Raw genomic sequence first — 18,087 nt, forward strand, 5'->3', positions numbered from 1 at the left:
AATCTTTCTGTTTGTATGGATGTGCCTATTTTGAAAATTTCATGTGAATGGAATCACATAATGTAGCTTTTTGACTCTGGAAATGTGCTTAGCATAGTATTTTCAAGGTTTATATTGTAGCGTCTCTCTATACTTGGTCCTTATGGCTGAAAAATATTCCGTTGTATGAATATATACCACATTTTGTTTACGTACTCCTTGATGGACATTTGGGTTCATTCATTTTGGCTATTAGGAATAGTGCTGCTATTACTGTTTGTGTACAAGTTTTTTGCATGAATATGTTTCAGTTCTCTTGGATATGTGTCTAGGAGTGGATTTGCTGGGTCTTAAGGTAACTCTTTAACTTTCTGAAGAACTGCCAAACTGTTTTCCATAATGACTCTACCATTCCACATTCTTACCAGCAATGTATGAGGGTTCTAATTTCTCCATATCTTCACAAACACAATATTTCTTTTTGATTCTAGCTGTCTTAGTTGGTATGAAGTGGTCTCATATGGTTTTGACTTGAACTTCCCTAAAGACTAGCGATGTTGAATATCTTTTCATGTTTATTGGGTGTTCATATATCTTCTTTGGAGAAATGTCTGTTCATATCCTTTGCCCATTTTATGTATGGATTTATTTATTTAAAAATTTATTTATTTAAAGATTTATTTGAGAGCGAGAACGTGCACACATGCTGGGGTGGGGAGGGGCAGAAGGAGAGGGAGAGTCTTAAGCCGACTCTGCACCGAGCGTGGATCCCAATGCAGGGCTCAATTTCAAGACCCTGTGATCACAACCTGAGTTGAAACCAAGAGTCAGATGCTTAACTGACTGTGCCACCCGGGCACCCCTACATATATACAGTGTTATATTAGTTTCAGTTGTACAGTATAGTGATCCAGCAGTTCTGTATATTATTCAGTGTTCATGTATTTTCATTATATTTTTATTTTTTTGATTACTGAGTCAATCTCTTTACTTGGTGTATTCAGATTTGCTATTTATTTCTTGAGTCCATTTTTAAACCAAGCCACTTTAGAGAGCCAAGGGTGACCTACTGGATGAGGGTTGGTGTAAATGAGTATTATTCTGGCATACTAGGATTTATGGCTACTCTTGTTTTTGTTGACTGCAGAATACTACCTCATCCTCTGTTTTCAAATCTAAATTTAACTTAGTGTCTTCTTATATAGTTCAGTGATGATCTTAAACCTTGAGTTATAATGATGAAATCTGTGGATGCTTTTTTTTTTCTTTTTTAAGATTTTATTTATTTATTTGACAGGGAGCGAGCGAGAGAGGGAACATAAGCAGGGGGAGTGGGAGTGGGAGTGGGAGAAGCAGGCTTTCCGTGGAGCAGGGAGCCTGATGTGGGGCTCCATCCCAGGACCCTGGGATCCTGACCTGAGCCGAAGGCAGATGCTTAACAACTGAGCCACCCAGGCGCCCCCTGTTGATGCTTTCTGTAGAAAAATGTGCATATACATAATATTCTGTGTATATATATAGATAATTAAGGTATTCCTGAACCCCATCTGTGGACTCTTATTTAGTAACCCTTCTTTCAGAAATAACCTGTAGCTTAAAGGAAGTCTGGTGATGGTATTAATTTGCATGTGTTTTCTTAAAGTCTTTATGATAATAATTAGTGTTTTTGAAAATTTATCTCTTCTGTACTATTGGTGAAACCTTGTTTAAATCTCATGACTACACACATTTTTATGGTACTATTTCTTTTTTTTTCCTTTTTTTTAAAGATTTTATTTATTTATTTGACAGAGAGAGACACAGCGAGAGAGGGAACACAAGCAGGGGGAGTGGGAGAGGGAGAAGCAGGCTTCCTGCCGAGCAGGGAGCCCGATGCGGGGCTCGATCCCAGGACCCTGGGATCATGACCTGAGCCAAAGGCAGACACTTAACGGCTGAGCCACTCAGGTGCTCCAAGTTGGAGTACATCTTTTTTTTTTTTTTTTAAAGATTTTATTTATTTATTTGAGACCGAGAGAACGAGAGGGAGGAGGGTCAGAGGGAGAAGCAGACTCCCCGCCGAGCAGGGAGCCCGATGTGGGACTTGATCCCGGGACTCCAGGACCATGACCTGAGCCGAAGGCAGTCGCTTAACCAACTGAGCCACCCAGGCGCCCAGTTGGAGTACATCATAAAAGACATAGGAGTGTTGGGGCACCTGGGTGGCTCATTCGTTAAGCGTCTGCCTTCAGCTCAGGTCATGATCCCAGGGTCCTGGGATCGAGCCCCACATCAGGCTCCCTACTCTGCAGGAAGCCTACTTCTCACTCTCCCACTCCCCCTGCTTGTGTTCCCTCTCTCGCTATCTCTCTCTCTGTGTCAAATAAAATCTTAAAAAAAAAAAAAAAAAAAAAAAGACAGGAGTGTTATGTACTTCCAAGAAGAACTATGTTTTTTCTCATTCTTTTTTCTGAATGATGCTGTATATTTGATATGTTTTCATTTCCCTTTTTTTTTTTTTTTTTAAAGATTTTATTTATTTGAGAGTGAGAATGAGAGACAGCATGAGAGGGAGGAGGGTCAGAGGGAGAAGCAGACTCCCTGCCGAGCAGGGAGCCCGATGCGGGACTCGATCCCAGGACTCCAGGATCATGACCTGAGCCGAAGGCAGTTGCTTAACCAACTGAGCCACCCCGGCGCCCTCATCTCCCATTTTTAATGGAGGTAGATACAGAGAAATACAGCATAATGATAAATTGGAGCCGACGTGTAACAGACTGTTGAACATTAATAAGTATTGGTAGAGGAATTATGGTGAACTGGGGAGCATATCCCTTTTCTATTCAAAAAGAGGCTGGAGGGGCAGTGACTGTCTAGCTGCAGCCATTTGTTTCCAAATAACATTGCTGGATTTATCTTTAGATAATTTCAAGAGAAGCTGGTTGGATTTGTAGGTTAAATCTTCCATTTAAAAAATTTCTTTTAAAATGTAGTGTAGCTCATGAAAAAGAACTAAATAAATGAAGAGACATATCATGTACATGGATTAGAAAACTCAACAAAAGGGCGCCTGGGTGGCTCAGTTGGTTAAACGACTGCCTTTGGCTCAGGTCATGATCCTGGAGTCCCTGGATCGAGTCCCACATCGGGCTCCCTACTCGTCAGGGAGTCTGCTTCTCCCTCTGACCCTAACCCCTCTCATGTGCTCTCTCTCATTCTCTCTCTCTCAAATAAATAAATAAAATCTTTGAGAAAAAAAAAAAGAAAACTCAACAAAGTAAAGGTATCAGTTCTTCTGTAGTTGATCTACAAGTTTCATGCAATTTGCATCAAAATTCCAGCAAAATCTTTTATAGATATAGACAACATTTTAATAAGATTTATTTGGAAAGGCAAAAGAACTAAAATATCTAGAAACAGTTTTGAAAAAGGAATAAAGTGGGAGCAATCACTCAGCTGGTCTTCAAGATTTAAAACTACTCTAGTCAAGACTGTGGTATTAGCACAGCAATAGACACACAGATCAGAGGAAGAAGAAGGAACCCAGAAAGGGTCTTGCACAAGTATGACCAACTTATTTTTGATAGAGATGCCAAAATAATTAAATGGAAGAAGGATAGTCTCAATAATGGTGCTGGAGCAGTTGGATATCAGACAAAAAAATCAATCTTGGCTTAAACCTTATACTTGTACAAAAATTAACTCAAAATAGATAATGAACACAAATATAAACTGTAGGACAATAGAACTTAGAGGTAAATACATAGGAGAAAATCTCTGGGACCTAGGGCTTGGAGAAGTTATTGATGGGACATGAAAAACAGTCCATTAAAACAAATTGATAAAATGGACTTTATCAAGATTAAGACCCTCTTTTTTTTTTTTTTTTTAAGATTTTAAAATTTACTTTAGAGTGAGAGAGAGAGCAAGCATGAGCCAGGGGAGGAGCAGAGGGAGTGAGATAAGCAGACTCCGCGTTGAGCACAGAGCCTGACTCTGGGCTCCATCCCAGGACCCTGAGATCATGACCTGAGCTGAAATCAAGAGTTGGCCACCCAACTGACTGTGCCACCCAGGTGCCCCAAGATTAAGACCTTCTGCTTTGAGAAAGACTCAGTTAAGAGGGTAAAAAGCCAGGTTACACACTGGAAGAAAATACTTGCAAACCACATATCTGACCAGGAACTCAATCTAGCATATATAAAGAACTCCTAAACTCAACAGTTAGAAAACAGAAGACATGAAGAGTCATTCACCAAAGAGAATATACAGATGGTAGACCAATACATGAAAAGATGTTAGCCAACACTAGGTATCAGGGAAATGCAGATTAAGACCTTGATGAGATGTCATCATCATACATGTGTTAGAATAGCTAAAATAAAAAATAGTGACAACTCCAAATGCTACTGAGGATGTGGAGAAACTGGATCTCTCATATATTGGTATTTGGAATATAAAAATGTTACAACCACTATGGAAAATAATCTGGCAATTTCCTAAAATACTAAACATACATTTACCATATAATTCAGCATTTATATGCATGGCCATTTATCCCAGAGAAGTGAAGACTTATTTCCTCACAAAAACCCGTGCATGATTATTTGTAGCAACTATATTTGTAATAGCAAAAAAAAAAAACTTGAAAAAGCCAAAAGGTCCTGTAGTTGTTTGATGATTAAATCAACTGTGAACACTGTTCAACAATAGAAAAGAAATATCTATTCTATGAATACTCAAAACAACTTGGATTTCAAGGGCGTTATGATGAGTGAAAAAAGCCAATCTCAAAAGGTCACATACTTTATAATTCCACTTATATAACATTCTTGAAAAGACACAATTGTGGAGATCACATTAATGGTTGCCAAGGTTTAAGGAAATTAGAGGGGGGGGGCAAGTGTATATTACTATATTACATTTACTATCAAGGAGTGATGTGAGCATTTTGTTGTTGTTGTTAATAGAATATTTCTTTATAGTGATAGTGGTGTTAGTTACAGATGTCCAAACTTGTAGTAAAATGGTATATAACATTGCACCAAGGTCAGTTTCCTGATTTTAGTATTATACTATAGTAATGTTAGATGTAAGCATTGGGGGAAGGTGGGGATGGGTACACAGGACCTCTCACTATTATCATTGTAACTTCCTGTGAATATTTCATAATAAATTTTTTTTTTAAAGATTTTATTTATTTATTTGACAGAGAGAGAGACAGCGAGAGAGGGGACACAAGCAGGGGGAGTGGGAGAGGGAGAAGCAGGCTTCCCGCGGAGCAGGGAGCCCGATGCGGGGCTCGATCCCAGGACCCTGGGATCATGACCTGAGCCGAAGGCAGACGCTTAACCGACTGAGCCACCCAGGTGCCCCCATAATAAATTTTTTTAAAGAATAAGAAAAATATAGTCTGGGCCAAACAAAATAAATCTCAGGACCAAGATTTAACCCTCTGGCCTATGTTAGTGACGTCTGTTTGGTGAAGTTTTTCAAGCTTCATATTTAGAGCTTAGAATTTTAACTGGTCCATCAAGGTTTTTTTTTTTTTTTTTTTTTAAGATTTTATTTATTTATTTGAGAGAAAGAGAGAGAGACAGAGAAATAGCACGAGAGGGGAGAGGGTCAGAGGGAGAAGCAGTCTCCCCGCTGAGCTGGGAGCCCGATGTGGGACTCGATCCCAGGACTCCGGAATCACGACCCGGGCTGAAGGCAGTTGCTTAACCAACCGAGCCAGCCAGGCGCCCGGTCCATCAAGGTTTTTGTTTTGTTTTGTTCTTTGCTTATTTGGGGGGGGGGGAGGGGGCAAAGACAGAGGGGAGGAGAGAGAATCTTACTTAAGCAGATTCTGTGCTGAGTGCACAGGGCTTGATCTCATGACCCTGAGATCATGACTAGAGCCGAAATCAAGAGTTGGTGCTTAACTGACTGAGCCACCCAGGTGCCCTTGGTCCATTAACTTCTTAGAGAAGAATGAATTATCTAGAGTGTAGACACTTCTGTTATGTTTCAGGAAAGGGAAACAAAGATCCCCTTTACTTGGAAAAGAATGAAAATGAACTTTAACAGGTCAGTAGTAATTTTTTTTTTTTTTTTTTTTGCCCTTTTACACTTGATCTTAGCCAAAAGGCTGAGAAGCGTTTTTTTTTTTTTTTTTGCCTTTTTAAAAGGTTGATTTGATCGCTTGTATTGGTTCTACATATATTGTTTAAACTTCCCTTGTTCTCTGTGTAAAAATCCTAATTGTCAGCACATAGTATTCAGCAGCCTATTAAAAGTGTAAGTAATACATTATGATCAGGTGGAGTTTATTCTCAGAAATGCAGGGATGATTCAGTATCAGTTGATATAATTTGTCATGTATGGTTTTTCATGCCATTTGTTTCCTGCCTTTGTTTTAAGAGGATTGTACTTTCTTGCTCAGTTGATATCAGGCTCGGGTGTGACTTGCCTTTGGCAGTGGAATCTGAGTTGATGTGATGTGTGCCAATTCTGAACAGTTTAACCCTTCATTTACGCTGTTATTGCTTTGGCATACACTTAAGTGAAACTACATTCAAAAAAGATCAGAACTAAAATCTTTACCACAAAGAAAATAAAGTAACTTGATTAGTTGAAGTTGATGGCATTTAAAGACAACACTGAATGGAAATGGAAATGGAGATGTTAGATCCAAAGCTTAGAAGACACTTTATTGTCTAGTGGAACACAGAGTAAATGTGTTACAGGTGCACACCTGGCGGCTGCAGCAGTCTGTTCCCTTGATAGCAAATCCGAGCTCACTGAGTTAAGGGAAGGAGGCTATTCTTGTTCCAGTTTTAGAATTCAGCTATTTCAGGTACTGTAGGCATAATGTGTGAGCTGTGTTTGTCTTGCTGACCTTCACTTATCTGAGGTTGTGCAGATAATACTTGAGTCTAGAATTCTTACCAAGTGGTGTTTTGGTGGACTGGTAAGCCCCTTCTTTCTATCCCCAGAATTCCTTGAATAAACACAATGGACTTTGGCCTGTATGGAATGGACCTTCTTTCTGTCTGTGTAGCGCTATCCAGCTTTCGAAGGAGTACTTCTTTCCATTTCTAGGTGCTGAGTGGACATGTGGTACAACCTGTGTAGGTGGCACCTGTGGAGAACAGACCTGGTGATTACTCAGTGGCTCTGCTCTCTTTCTGCACAGATACTTGATTACAAACAGTAATCAACAACAGCCCTAGATTAATAGAGGAATGATAGAAGCATTTCTACTAAAGACAAGATGATAATTTGTCTATTATTACCAGTGCTATTTAATTTCATAATAGAAGTGCCAGCAAATGCAGTTACAGAAGTTTTATTATAAAGGTTGGAAAGCAGGAGGTAAAATTAACATTGTTGGCAGATGATTGGATTGTACATTAACTAAGAACCTAACACAAAGAAGAAATTCAATAAAGTAGTGGGGAGTGAAATATATATATAGAAATAAAGTGGGGCGCCTGGGTGGCTCACATGTTAAGCATCTGCCTTCCACTCAGGTCATGATCTCCAGGTCCTGGGATCAAGCCCCACGTCGGGCTCCCAGCTCAGTGGGAAGTCTGCTTCTCCTTCTCCCTCTGCCTCTCCCCCTGCTTGTGTGCTCCATCTCTCTAATGAATAAATAAAATCTTTATTAAAAAAAAGAAAAGTGTGTGTTAAACATATGTGCATATTGTAACACACACGGGCACACGTATATTTGTTAAATAAGGAGGAGCTGTAAAAAGTGTATTTCCAAAATAGATTACATGCTCTGTCTCTGGAGAGTGAATATAAAACCTGCCTCACTTACCTACATTTCCATTATGAATTTGACTTTTAAGAATTTTAAGAGGGCATACTAATAATACAGAGAAAGGCACAGAGGGAAATATATTTTAATGGCTTATCTAACTCTTCATTTGAAATGTCTTATAACACAGACTGTTAATACCAAGAAAGTAATCACCCAGGAAGAATTTATAATGAATTTAGACTAAATTGAAATGTTTCAGTTAGATTACAGCAATGCACTGTATTGGTTCTCCATTTTTATAGCGTAGATTTTTTTTTTTAAAGATTTTATTTATTTATTTGAGAGAGAGAGAAAGCACATGAGAGGGGGGAGGGTCAGAAGGAGAAGCAGACTCCCCGCCGAGCAGGGAGCCCGATGCGGGACTCGATCCAGGGACTCCAGGATCATGACCTGAGCCGAAGGCAGTCGCTTAACCAACTGAGCCACCCAGGCGCCCTATAGCGTAGATTTTTTTTAACATTTTGTTAATTGTTTAAAATTTTGAAATGATCTTTTAATTCAGAGCATAAACCTCTACTCTTCAAAGGAGAAATATTTTTTGCAGATGCAATTGTTTTGAAAGGCGGTTAACATTTCTCTGTTTAGACTCTGCTCTTTGAGCAAAAGTAGTGGGGTATTTCTTTAGTAGAGCTGTGTAGGTGGTTAGAAGTCAGGAATCATTTATTTGAAGAGCTGTTTACAGACTGTTTGGCTTAGGGACTGGGATGAGGGTGTGTGTGCATGTTAGTGTTTTGGAAGCTCCCTAGGTGATTCTTTGTTTGATTTAGTTATGTCTGTTGTGATTGTGATTACATACTATTTATAATTTAAGACACACACAGGTAGTAATTGTTCTTTCATGCCCAGCTTTATAGGATGGCTTCCCACATCCTTTGATGTCTAAGTTTATCAACCAAACTTTAAAATGAGGAAATTGGGGCACCTGGGTGGCTCAGTTGTTAAGCATCTGCCTTCGGCTCAGGTCATGATCCCGGGGTCCTGGGATCGAGCCCCAAATAAGGCTCCCTGCTCAGCGGGAAGCCTGCTTCTCCCTCTCCCACTACCCCCTGCTTGTGTTCCCTCTCTCACTGTCTCTCTGTCAAATGAATAAATAAAATCTTTAAAAAACTCGTTTTAAGGTATGATGGGGAAAGAAGACTGTGTTAGTTTTGCACTAAGCATGCAAGAATCTATATCTGCATGCTCTCACCTTTATCTTCTACTGTAATTTAAATTCAACTCCTAAAGACCCTTACTGAAGGAAAATCCTATCAGTGCCTGTCTCTGAGTTCTGAATTTTCCAGTCCCTGGGCTTGGAATGTGGAGGAGATGAAAGAAAACAGACTTGAGAATATGCAAACATGAACTCAGACCTTCCCCAGAAGTCACCCAGAACTCCCCAGCTCCTAAATTTCACTTTAAAATGTGCTTGATGCATTATCTGAGTTTGGGTCATCTTAAGGGAGTGCAGATATTAGAAGCTGTTATTATATGCAGGTAAAGAAGAGACTAAAATGCCTGCTTGGAAGAAAACCCTGTTTCCGGGGATGGTTTTATGTTTAATGTGCTTCTTAGAGTAGTAGGGTACAAATTAAAGATTAAAGGTGTATTTTTGAGACTAGCTCTTACATGTTCTTAAACAGGAAGAAATTTAAGTTATAACTGTCTAGAAGACTATGGATTGTTTTTGAAGTAGCACGTGGTCTTACATTAATGTTTCCTTCTTTATATTCCTCAAAGCTTATTCTGTCAAAATTTATAGTTAGCCTGTTGATGTTCAGTCCATTGTTAATGTTCTCTAGGTTCTACCAACATATATACAGTTTTTTTTCCTCCTTCCCTGTTTGAAGAAACTCTTGGAGGAGTCAGAAACCAGTAACATCTTGTTGGAGGGTGGATGTGGTGATAGAAATTGGGTATATGGAGGGGTGGCCTATTGCAGGGAGTAGAGGGACTGCTGACCATACCTTTTCATACTACCCCAAAAGTAAACCATATAAATATATTATTTATATAAAATACTAAAGTAAGGGGGTCTGTATTTTAAATAATATGTGCTCATTGTAGAGTAAGTTGAAAATAGAGGAAGGCACAAAGAAGAAAAATTATCACCAGCAGTATCCACCCCCTAGAGTGTTACTGTTTTGTTATAGATTATCTCAGTCCAAAAGAAAAAAAGCATGTTTTTATTATAAACTTGTACATTTTGGCAAAACAATTATATTTTGTAACCTGCCTTTTAAAATTTAACAATATATTGTAAATAGTTTTCCAGATCCTTAAATATTTGCTTTCCTTGTTTTTAATTGCTGCATGCTGTTCTATCATATTGAAATACTTTATTTAATCAGTTCACTCTTGTTGAATATATATATATATTGTCTTAACTTTCTCTCACATAATTCCATGTAAGTAAATCTGCACACATCCATAATTATTTCTAGGTGTAGAATTGGCTGAGTCAAAGACAATTTTTTTTTTATTCTTAATGTTAATCCCCATACATTACATCATTAGTTTTAGATGTAGTGTTCCATGATTCATTGTTTGTGCATAACACCCAGTGCTCCATGCAGAATGTGCCCTCCTCAATACCCATTACCAGGCTAACCCATCCTCCCACCCCCCTCCCCTCTAGAACCCTCAGTTTGTTTTTCAGAGTCCATCGTCTCTCATGGTTCCAAAGACAATTTTTTTTAAGGCATCGTTAAATTACCTCCTGATGGAGTTGTACTCATTTGTGCTCATTATGGTGTAGGGGTCTCCCTAACCATAGGCATGTAAGATTGCCCAGGCCACCAGCAGACACCTGTTAATTCATTGCAGTAGAGTAAATAAAACCTGAAGATAGAGCAACTTCTGGGATTCATGTTGTGGGTGGAAGACTATCCGGGGTATAAAAACTAATTTTATCTTATATCCAATATGTGATTGACATCAGGCTATAGTAGGTATTAACATAATTAAGTTTGGGATTTTTGGATATTTAGTTGCTATCATTGGCCATGATGGATGGACTTTTTGCTGTACTAGGTTGACATCTTTTCTGCTAATAGATTGAATTGTGTTTCTGCTGGCCAGCCTAGTATTCTATTGGAGGGATGTGTAAAACTGAACAGTTTCTAGATTGAAATAGGCTTAAAAGTGGATGTCCAACTGAATTTATTAAAAAATGAGAGATGGCTGGGGCTCCTTCCTGGCTCAGTTGGTAGAGCATGCAACTCTCTCTCTCCCTCTTTTTTTTTTTTTTTTTTTTTAAGATTTTATTATTTGAAAGAGAGAGCCTGAGCAGCGGGGTGGAGGCAGAGGCAGAGGGAGAAGCAGACTCCCTTTTGAACAGGGAGCCCGACTCGGGGCTCAGTCCTAGGACCTTGAGATCGTGACCTGAGCCGAAGGCAGACACTTGTCCGACCTAGCCACCCAGGCGCCCCAAGCATGCAACTCTTGATCTCAGGGTTGTGAGTTTGAGCACAACATTGGATGTAGAGATTACTTAAAAATAAAATCTTAAAAAAAAAAGAGAAATGGCTAAGTAGCCTACACACACTTGGGATCCAGAGAAAATATTGCATAGTATTTAATTGCCTTTTGAAATATTTACTGAGCATCTTATTTCAACATGAAGAGGTACTTCGCTTGCACACTGGTAGTCTGTGAATTTCACTTTTGGATCTTGGAAAATGGAGAGAAGAGGCTAGGCAAATAATTGGCAAGAAAAGCAAACGGTTACAAGGCTATTAACAATGCAGCCTTGTTTACCCACTCTTTGCCTATCTGGATTTCTGAAACTGGATTCTTTAGCTCTGTGAACTAGTTAGCACAAGAGCACTCCTTTCGTTTTTAGGGTGCTTGGAATTGTAAGCATGCTGGAGAGAACACAATCATGTATATCTTAGTTGGATGAGTGCATCCTGCCACTGTTAGGACTTGGTGTTGTAAAGGGATTAATAGTGAGAAGTGAGCTGAGAATGGTTTATCTGTGGAAACCTCTGGAATTGCCTCTTAAAGTCTGTTTGTGTTATGGACATTTCATAGTGGGGAGGTTACAGAAATCAAAAGACTATTAGTTTTGAAACCAGAAGTCTACTATAGTCACAGTTAACATTTTTTATTTGTAAAGCAAAGGAGCAAAGATTGCTTCATTTAATAGGTGGGGCCTTAGTTATGAGATCTAATTTTATAGTGTAGGCTCTTTCAAAGAGTACTACTTCTGAGTAGTATCTTTTTGTAAAATTTAAGTGACACTGTTACTTCCTCTCATTTTTGGTTATGATCTCCTAGTAAATCTTACATTTTTATCACAAGAATGAACCAGGCAGTGGAGTATGAGAGTTAATTTTTTGGGGAAATAGGAAAACTAAGGGCAGAATTTAAATACCATCCTTGTTACTATGAGGGATCAGAGGAACTGTTTTAAGAAGTCCTTTATCTGAGGGGCACCTGGGTGTCTCAGTTGGTTGAGTGGCCGACTCTTTGATTTCAGCACGGGTCATGATCTCAGTCAGGGTCCTGGGATTGAGCACCACGTAGAGCTCTGTGCTCAACGTGGAGTCTGCTTGTCCCTCTCCCTCTGCTCCTCCCCCCTGCCCCTCCACTCTTGCTTGCTCACTCTCTCTCTCTTAAATCTTAAAAAAAAAAAAAAAAAAGAAGTCCTGTATCTGGTTTTGGGTCATTTTTTGCTTGTGTGTCCTAAGTTTGCTGTAGATGTTGGGGCAGATAATCCTCCTCCCATTTTCATTCTCACTTTTGTTTTTCTCTTATGAGATACTTCCTTGTGGCTATCACTGAAGCATGATGAAAATTAACTGTTATTAATGAAAATGTTGAGTTCTGTCATCTGCTTCACATCTGATTTTTGCTTTTGTTTTCAGCACTGGCTAGATGGTACCAAGAGCATCAAAAAGCAAGTAAAAAGTAAGTGTTGAAAAAATTGTGAACAAAAAGTGAATTTAATTATATGTAATTATGTATTAGAAGCTCTGATTCCTAATAAAGAGATCATATTTCAGATGAGTTTCTTAGCATCTCTACTTTCTAAAGATAATTTCGATTTGATACACTGACCTACCCCCTAAGTTAATATAGGGTTAATAGTAATCTAGAGTCTCAAGTGCTTTACAGTTTATTTCCTGGAGAAAGACTTGCAGCTTGCAAAGGAGATTGAGTTCTCATGAGATGCTTAACTTTTAGTAATTTACTTAGGTTGGAATTTTCCTATTTGGCATCTGCCCTGCTCTATAAAATATTTTGAGACTTTAAAGATGTAACTTTTAAAAATTAAGAGTAATGAAATGAAACAATTCACATAAAATGTTATTATTCCTAGCAATAGTCAGGGGAAGATACCAATGTCCGGTTTGTAATTCAGTTTGTCCTTTGTCGTAAGAGGTTTCAGAGCGTCTCAACTTTTGTCTTTACAAAATAATGGGACCACTGAGAATTCAGACATCAGTGTGGAGTAGGTGAAATGAATTGGAAAGTGTGTGTGGGGGGGATTTGCCATGAGCAGTTAATAACCTAGGCATTACTCAGTATTCACAAGAAATACAGCTTGCCAGGTTTTTTTTGGGCTGTTAGATTGCATAGTCAAAACTTATATTTGATGCATTTGGCCCAGAACTGTTAGAATTAATCTAGAACTATCTATTCTTGGGAGGACAGCTGATTGTGATAGTACTATATGATGGTTGGTACATTTAAAAAATCTGCTGATTGATTTTTTTGTGTTACGTGTAATTAAAGCCTGGGAGGCTTTAATTAAGCCATACAATATTTTGGTGCATGAACTATTGCCACGATAATGTTACCTTCTGTCTTCACTTCAGTAGACTTTTTAACAAATTTACTGACTGAAAATTCTTACTCTTAGAATAGTTATATAAAAAGTTAAAGTATTTTTGTTTGTTTGTTTTTGTTTTTTAATGACAGTTGGTTCACCCTATTGTCTGCATCTTCGAGTTAAATTTTATTCCTCAGAACCAAATAATCTTCGTGAAGAGCTAACACGGTAAGACCACTCTAGAGTTGTACAGGGTGAAGTTTTGGTCAGCTAGCTAAAGATGTTGGAAGATTGCCTTTATAGTTCTTTCCAGCTTGTAGACCACTAATGAAATGGATCTCTCTTGCCTTTGGTTAAGACCTCAGACAATAGAATTTCATTTTGGGACAGTGTTTTTAAGTGTAGGATTTTTTTTTTCCTTTATCAATTTTCCAAAAAAAGAGTTGGTTCCCTAGCATCCTCTAAAGGTAACTAGTTGAGTTCTTTTTTTTAAGTGTCATTATCAACTCATGGATTTTAAACAGGACTGGTATGTTTGACTATGCTGCCGTATTATATTTATTGATGTTTATTGATGTTCAAAATGATCTATCTTTGGCCACTGGGAGTTTATTCAAGTTGGCTCCTGACTTTACCTATTGAAATGCCATTGATGAAAAATATTAGATCCTGATTTGGTTTGAATAGTTTTAAACAAACTTTAAGTAGGTTATATACAATTATTTTTATTTTGTCCTGCCTCCTTCATGTTTTTTCACTGACTCTATATGGTAAATCCATGATTCACTCACACATACTGTTTATTAAGTAAAAACTGAGTTGCCAAGTCCCTTTAGAAGGGTTTCCTCTTGAATATTCTGCCAGTGAGATTATAGCTAATCTCCATTGTAACATACATCCCTGTATCCTTTCACATACGAGGTGACTTGTGTTGTGAGAGTAGTGTTAAATTAGATCACAGAGCTTATTCTCAATAATTTGCTTAAAACCTTTAATCTTAAGGTGGTTGTACTTGTACTCTGTGGCCTTCTATTCCTTGCTGTTATGGACATCCTCCTGATGTTTATTGCCCCCTTTTTTTTGTTTTTTGTTGTTTTTTTTTCATATTTTTTTCTATTATAGATTCCATTGGAGGTAAAATTCTGTAATTAAGAATGTTTCTTCTCAAATTAGAACGGTAGGATTATTTTTCAAAGTAAATTGTTCTGTTTAGTTAAATGTGTGCTTTTTATTTTTATTAGGTATTTATTTGTTCTTCAGTTAAAACAAGATATTCTCAGTGGAAAGTGAGTATCAGTTATTTAAGGTAAACCACATTTTAAGTAATTGAAAATGATTTTGAAAAATAAATTCATAGTTAATTATGAAAAAGAAATGGTCAACATAAAGTATGTATTATTTCCACTTATCTTAAAATGAAGCTTGTGAAGTTGACTTGTCTAACAAATTTATGTTTTGGTCTCAGATTAGAGTGTCCCTTTGATACAGCAGTTCAGTTGGCAGCTTATAATCTGCAAGGTAAGCAGTTCTTATGTTGACTGTTAAGAATAAAGCGTAATTCTTTTTTTTTTTTTTTTTTTAAGATTTTATTTATTTATTTGACAGAGAGAGACACAGTGAGAGAGGGAACACAAGCAGGGGGAGTGGGGGAGGGGAGAAGCAGGCTTCCCGCAGAGCAGGGAGCCCGATGCGGGGCTTGATCCCAGGATCCTGGGATCATGACCTGAGCCGAAGGCAGACACTTAACGACTGAGCCACCCAGGCACCCCAAAGCATAATTCTTTTTTTTTTTTTTTTAAAGATTTTATTTATTTATTTGAGAGAGAGAATGAGAGAGAGCACATGAGAGGGGGGAGGGTCAGAGGGAGAAGCAGACTCCCTGCCGAGCCGGGAGCCCGATGCGGGACTCGATCCCGGGACTCCAGGATAATGACCTGAGCCGAAGGCAGTCGCTTAACCAACTGAGCCACCCAGGCGCCCTCAAAGCATAATTCTTTTTTGTATATTTTTAGTTAAGAATTTCAAAAGATTCAAAGTGATGTGCCAAGAAAAGTAACACTGCTGTTGTTGTGTAAACTTGTATCAATATCCAACCCTAACTATTACTTTCACTTGTTTTAGAACATTGCCTTCTTTTTCTTCCCTTTCATTTTATTTGCTCCCTTTCCATCTGTACCTTGTTTTCAAACAAAAATTGCTGTTGACTTGATAATTCAATAAGTATAACGGGACCTTCTGCTACTTTTTTTCCTTGAAAAGAATGCAGGGATATAGGAGTAAATTTTTGCAATAGTCACATGTTTTGCTTTTTTTAGTTTTATGTTTCAAAGTTCCTGATGGTTATTTTAACAATAAAAAAAGTATTTTCCAATAAATGAGATTAATGAAAAACTCACTGTTTTGTACCTTGTTATACTGACCAAATACTGTTAAGCTTAGGTAATTTTTTTCCTGAAAAATTAACATTTTGAGAAAACTATAGTTTTGGTCCTCATTCACAAAACAGAAATATTCTATTGGAGTATTTGTATATACTCGAATACAAATAAAATTAATGATTATGAAGGCATTTATACTTTTTTGGCGATTACATATTTATTCCTAATCCCTCTAGGATCAGTAGTATTTATTTGCATATGTATGGATAATAAGAATAAATTTTTATGTTTTTATGGTAAACCTAATATTTTCGCTTATTTCATGTTTTCACTGTTTTAAGAAAGCATATTTTCCTGTTGATAGAGGGATTAGTGACCAGAAGAAATTTCTGTACTTCAAAAATTTGTCAGTGGTGTAAATTATCTACCTGCCTCTGTCTACTATCCTAGTCTGTCTACAAATTAGAATTTGTTTTCTCATCTGCAGAAAGTCAGATACTAGCTTGGAAATGCTATGCCTTTAGCAGCATTTTTTCTTGAAAGCACACTTTCTATGTTTTATTACTTCCGGTATGAGGTTGATAATTCTAAAACTTTCATCTACTGAAAAGCTGTCTTTGTCAATGTGTGGGTTCTGCCAGTTACGGCCTCACATGTTCTTTCTGGGTCTTAACTGTGTGTCATGATAGCCAAGGTATGTGCTTCCTGAAAATGTGATTTTCTACATTTTTGTGTATTTAACAAAACACTATTCAAAGTAGTGCTTACTACTTATTGATTCATGCATTGTGGCTCTATTTTGTTATCTCTTAACTCTACTTATCACATTTTTTTCCTAAGTAAAAGCTCTGTCCGACTTTCTCTTTCATCCACAGCACCATTATCTACATGATTCCTTCACACTTCGTCATATCTTGTGCATCTCTTTGTCCCGTGTCTAATAGTTTGCCAAATCCTGTCTTAAGGTCCTTAAGAATAAATTTGCTGAAGTGTACTACTCCCATCTTCATAAAATGAGTTCTTTGTTTCTCATTTATGATTTTATATTTTATCAGAATAATTTTTGTTATTAACTTTTTCTCATACTTTCACTTTTTCCTTGCCATTTTAGTATATATCCTGAACAACATTAGGTAGCAGATTTGGTTTGGTGCTTCTTAAAAAACATTATGGTCCAGACAAAAGAGCAATTTCTTCAGTAATAAAGTGGGCATGATAATAAATATTTTGCAAGGTTGTTGAGAAAATAGATGACAATATATCTGTAATAGGTCTAATGTGTAGAGTCATTGTTCAATAAATGAGTTACCATTTTTATTACTATCTCAAGATCTATTTATTCCTACACAGCCGGATTTTTTTTTATAAAAGTGGAAATATTTTAATTTTTAAATATGAGTAAAATAATTCTTTTAAAGGAAAAATGTCTAAAGTATAGAAAATTAGAATTACATACCCTGCTTCCCCAAACCCACAGTTCAGAGGTGACCACAGGTGGGTACATAAATGTTTGTGCATTATCCACGTTTTTTCCTACTGCCTCCCTTCCCCAGATATTTTTTACTAATTTTTCTTGCAGTTTTTTTTTTAATTTTTAAATTTTTTAAAAAAGATTTTATTTCTGAGAGAGAGAGAGAGAGAGCATGAGCAGGGGGGAGGGGCAGACGGAGAGGGAGAAGCAGATTCCCTGCTGAGCAGGGAGCCTAATGCGGGACTAGATCCCAGGACCCTGGGGTCATGACCTGAACCGAAGGCAGACACTTAACCTACTGAGCCACCCAGATGCCCCTCTTTCAGTTATTTCTTTAGGATTAACAATTTACAATTCCAGGAGGACAGAGACTGTATCTTTTTTTTTTTTTTTAAGATTTTATTTATTTATTTATTTATTTGAGAGAGGGGAAAAAGAGTGCAAATAGGGGGAAGAGCAGAGGGAGAGGAATAAGCAGACTCCATGCTGAGCATGGAGCCCGACCCGGGGCTGGATCCCATGACCCTGAGATCATGATCTGAGCTGAAATCAAGAGTTGGACACTTAACCAATTGAGCCCCCCAGGCACTCCAAGACTGTATCTGTTAGTGGTGTATGATGTCATGTTCTCTGCACATTAGATTTTTTTTTTTTTTAAGAGAGAGCGTGTGCACAAGCTGGGGGTGGGAAGGGGGAGAGAGAGAGAGAGAGA

The 18,087-nt window shown here is 37.8% G+C and overlaps 1 protein-coding gene across 6 annotated transcripts in view; it reads left to right on the forward strand.

The window, feature by feature from the left end:
- The window catches only part of EPB41L5 (erythrocyte membrane protein band 4.1 like 5), a 143,020-nt gene that overhangs the window by 34,015 nt on the left and 90,918 nt on the right, over positions 1-18,087 (forward strand). For all 6 annotated transcript variants that reach the window (XM_035008198.1, XM_035008197.1, XM_035008199.1 and 3 more), the window contains 4 exons: positions 12,619-12,661; positions 13,676-13,754; positions 14,768-14,812; positions 14,992-15,044. In XM_035008198.1, the coding sequence (XP_034864089.1) occupies positions 12,619-12,661; positions 13,676-13,754; positions 14,768-14,812; positions 14,992-15,044 (220 nt within the window). The remainder of the gene's footprint in view (positions 1-12,618; positions 12,662-13,675; positions 13,755-14,767; positions 14,813-14,991; positions 15,045-18,087) is intronic.

Source organism: Mirounga leonina, unplaced genomic scaffold (assembly GCF_011800145.1).
Source record: "Mirounga leonina isolate KUSES-001 unplaced genomic scaffold, KU_Mleo_1.0 Mir_151, whole genome shotgun sequence".
In the NCBI taxonomy this organism is placed as follows: Eukaryota; Metazoa; Chordata; class Mammalia; order Carnivora; family Phocidae; genus Mirounga; species Mirounga leonina.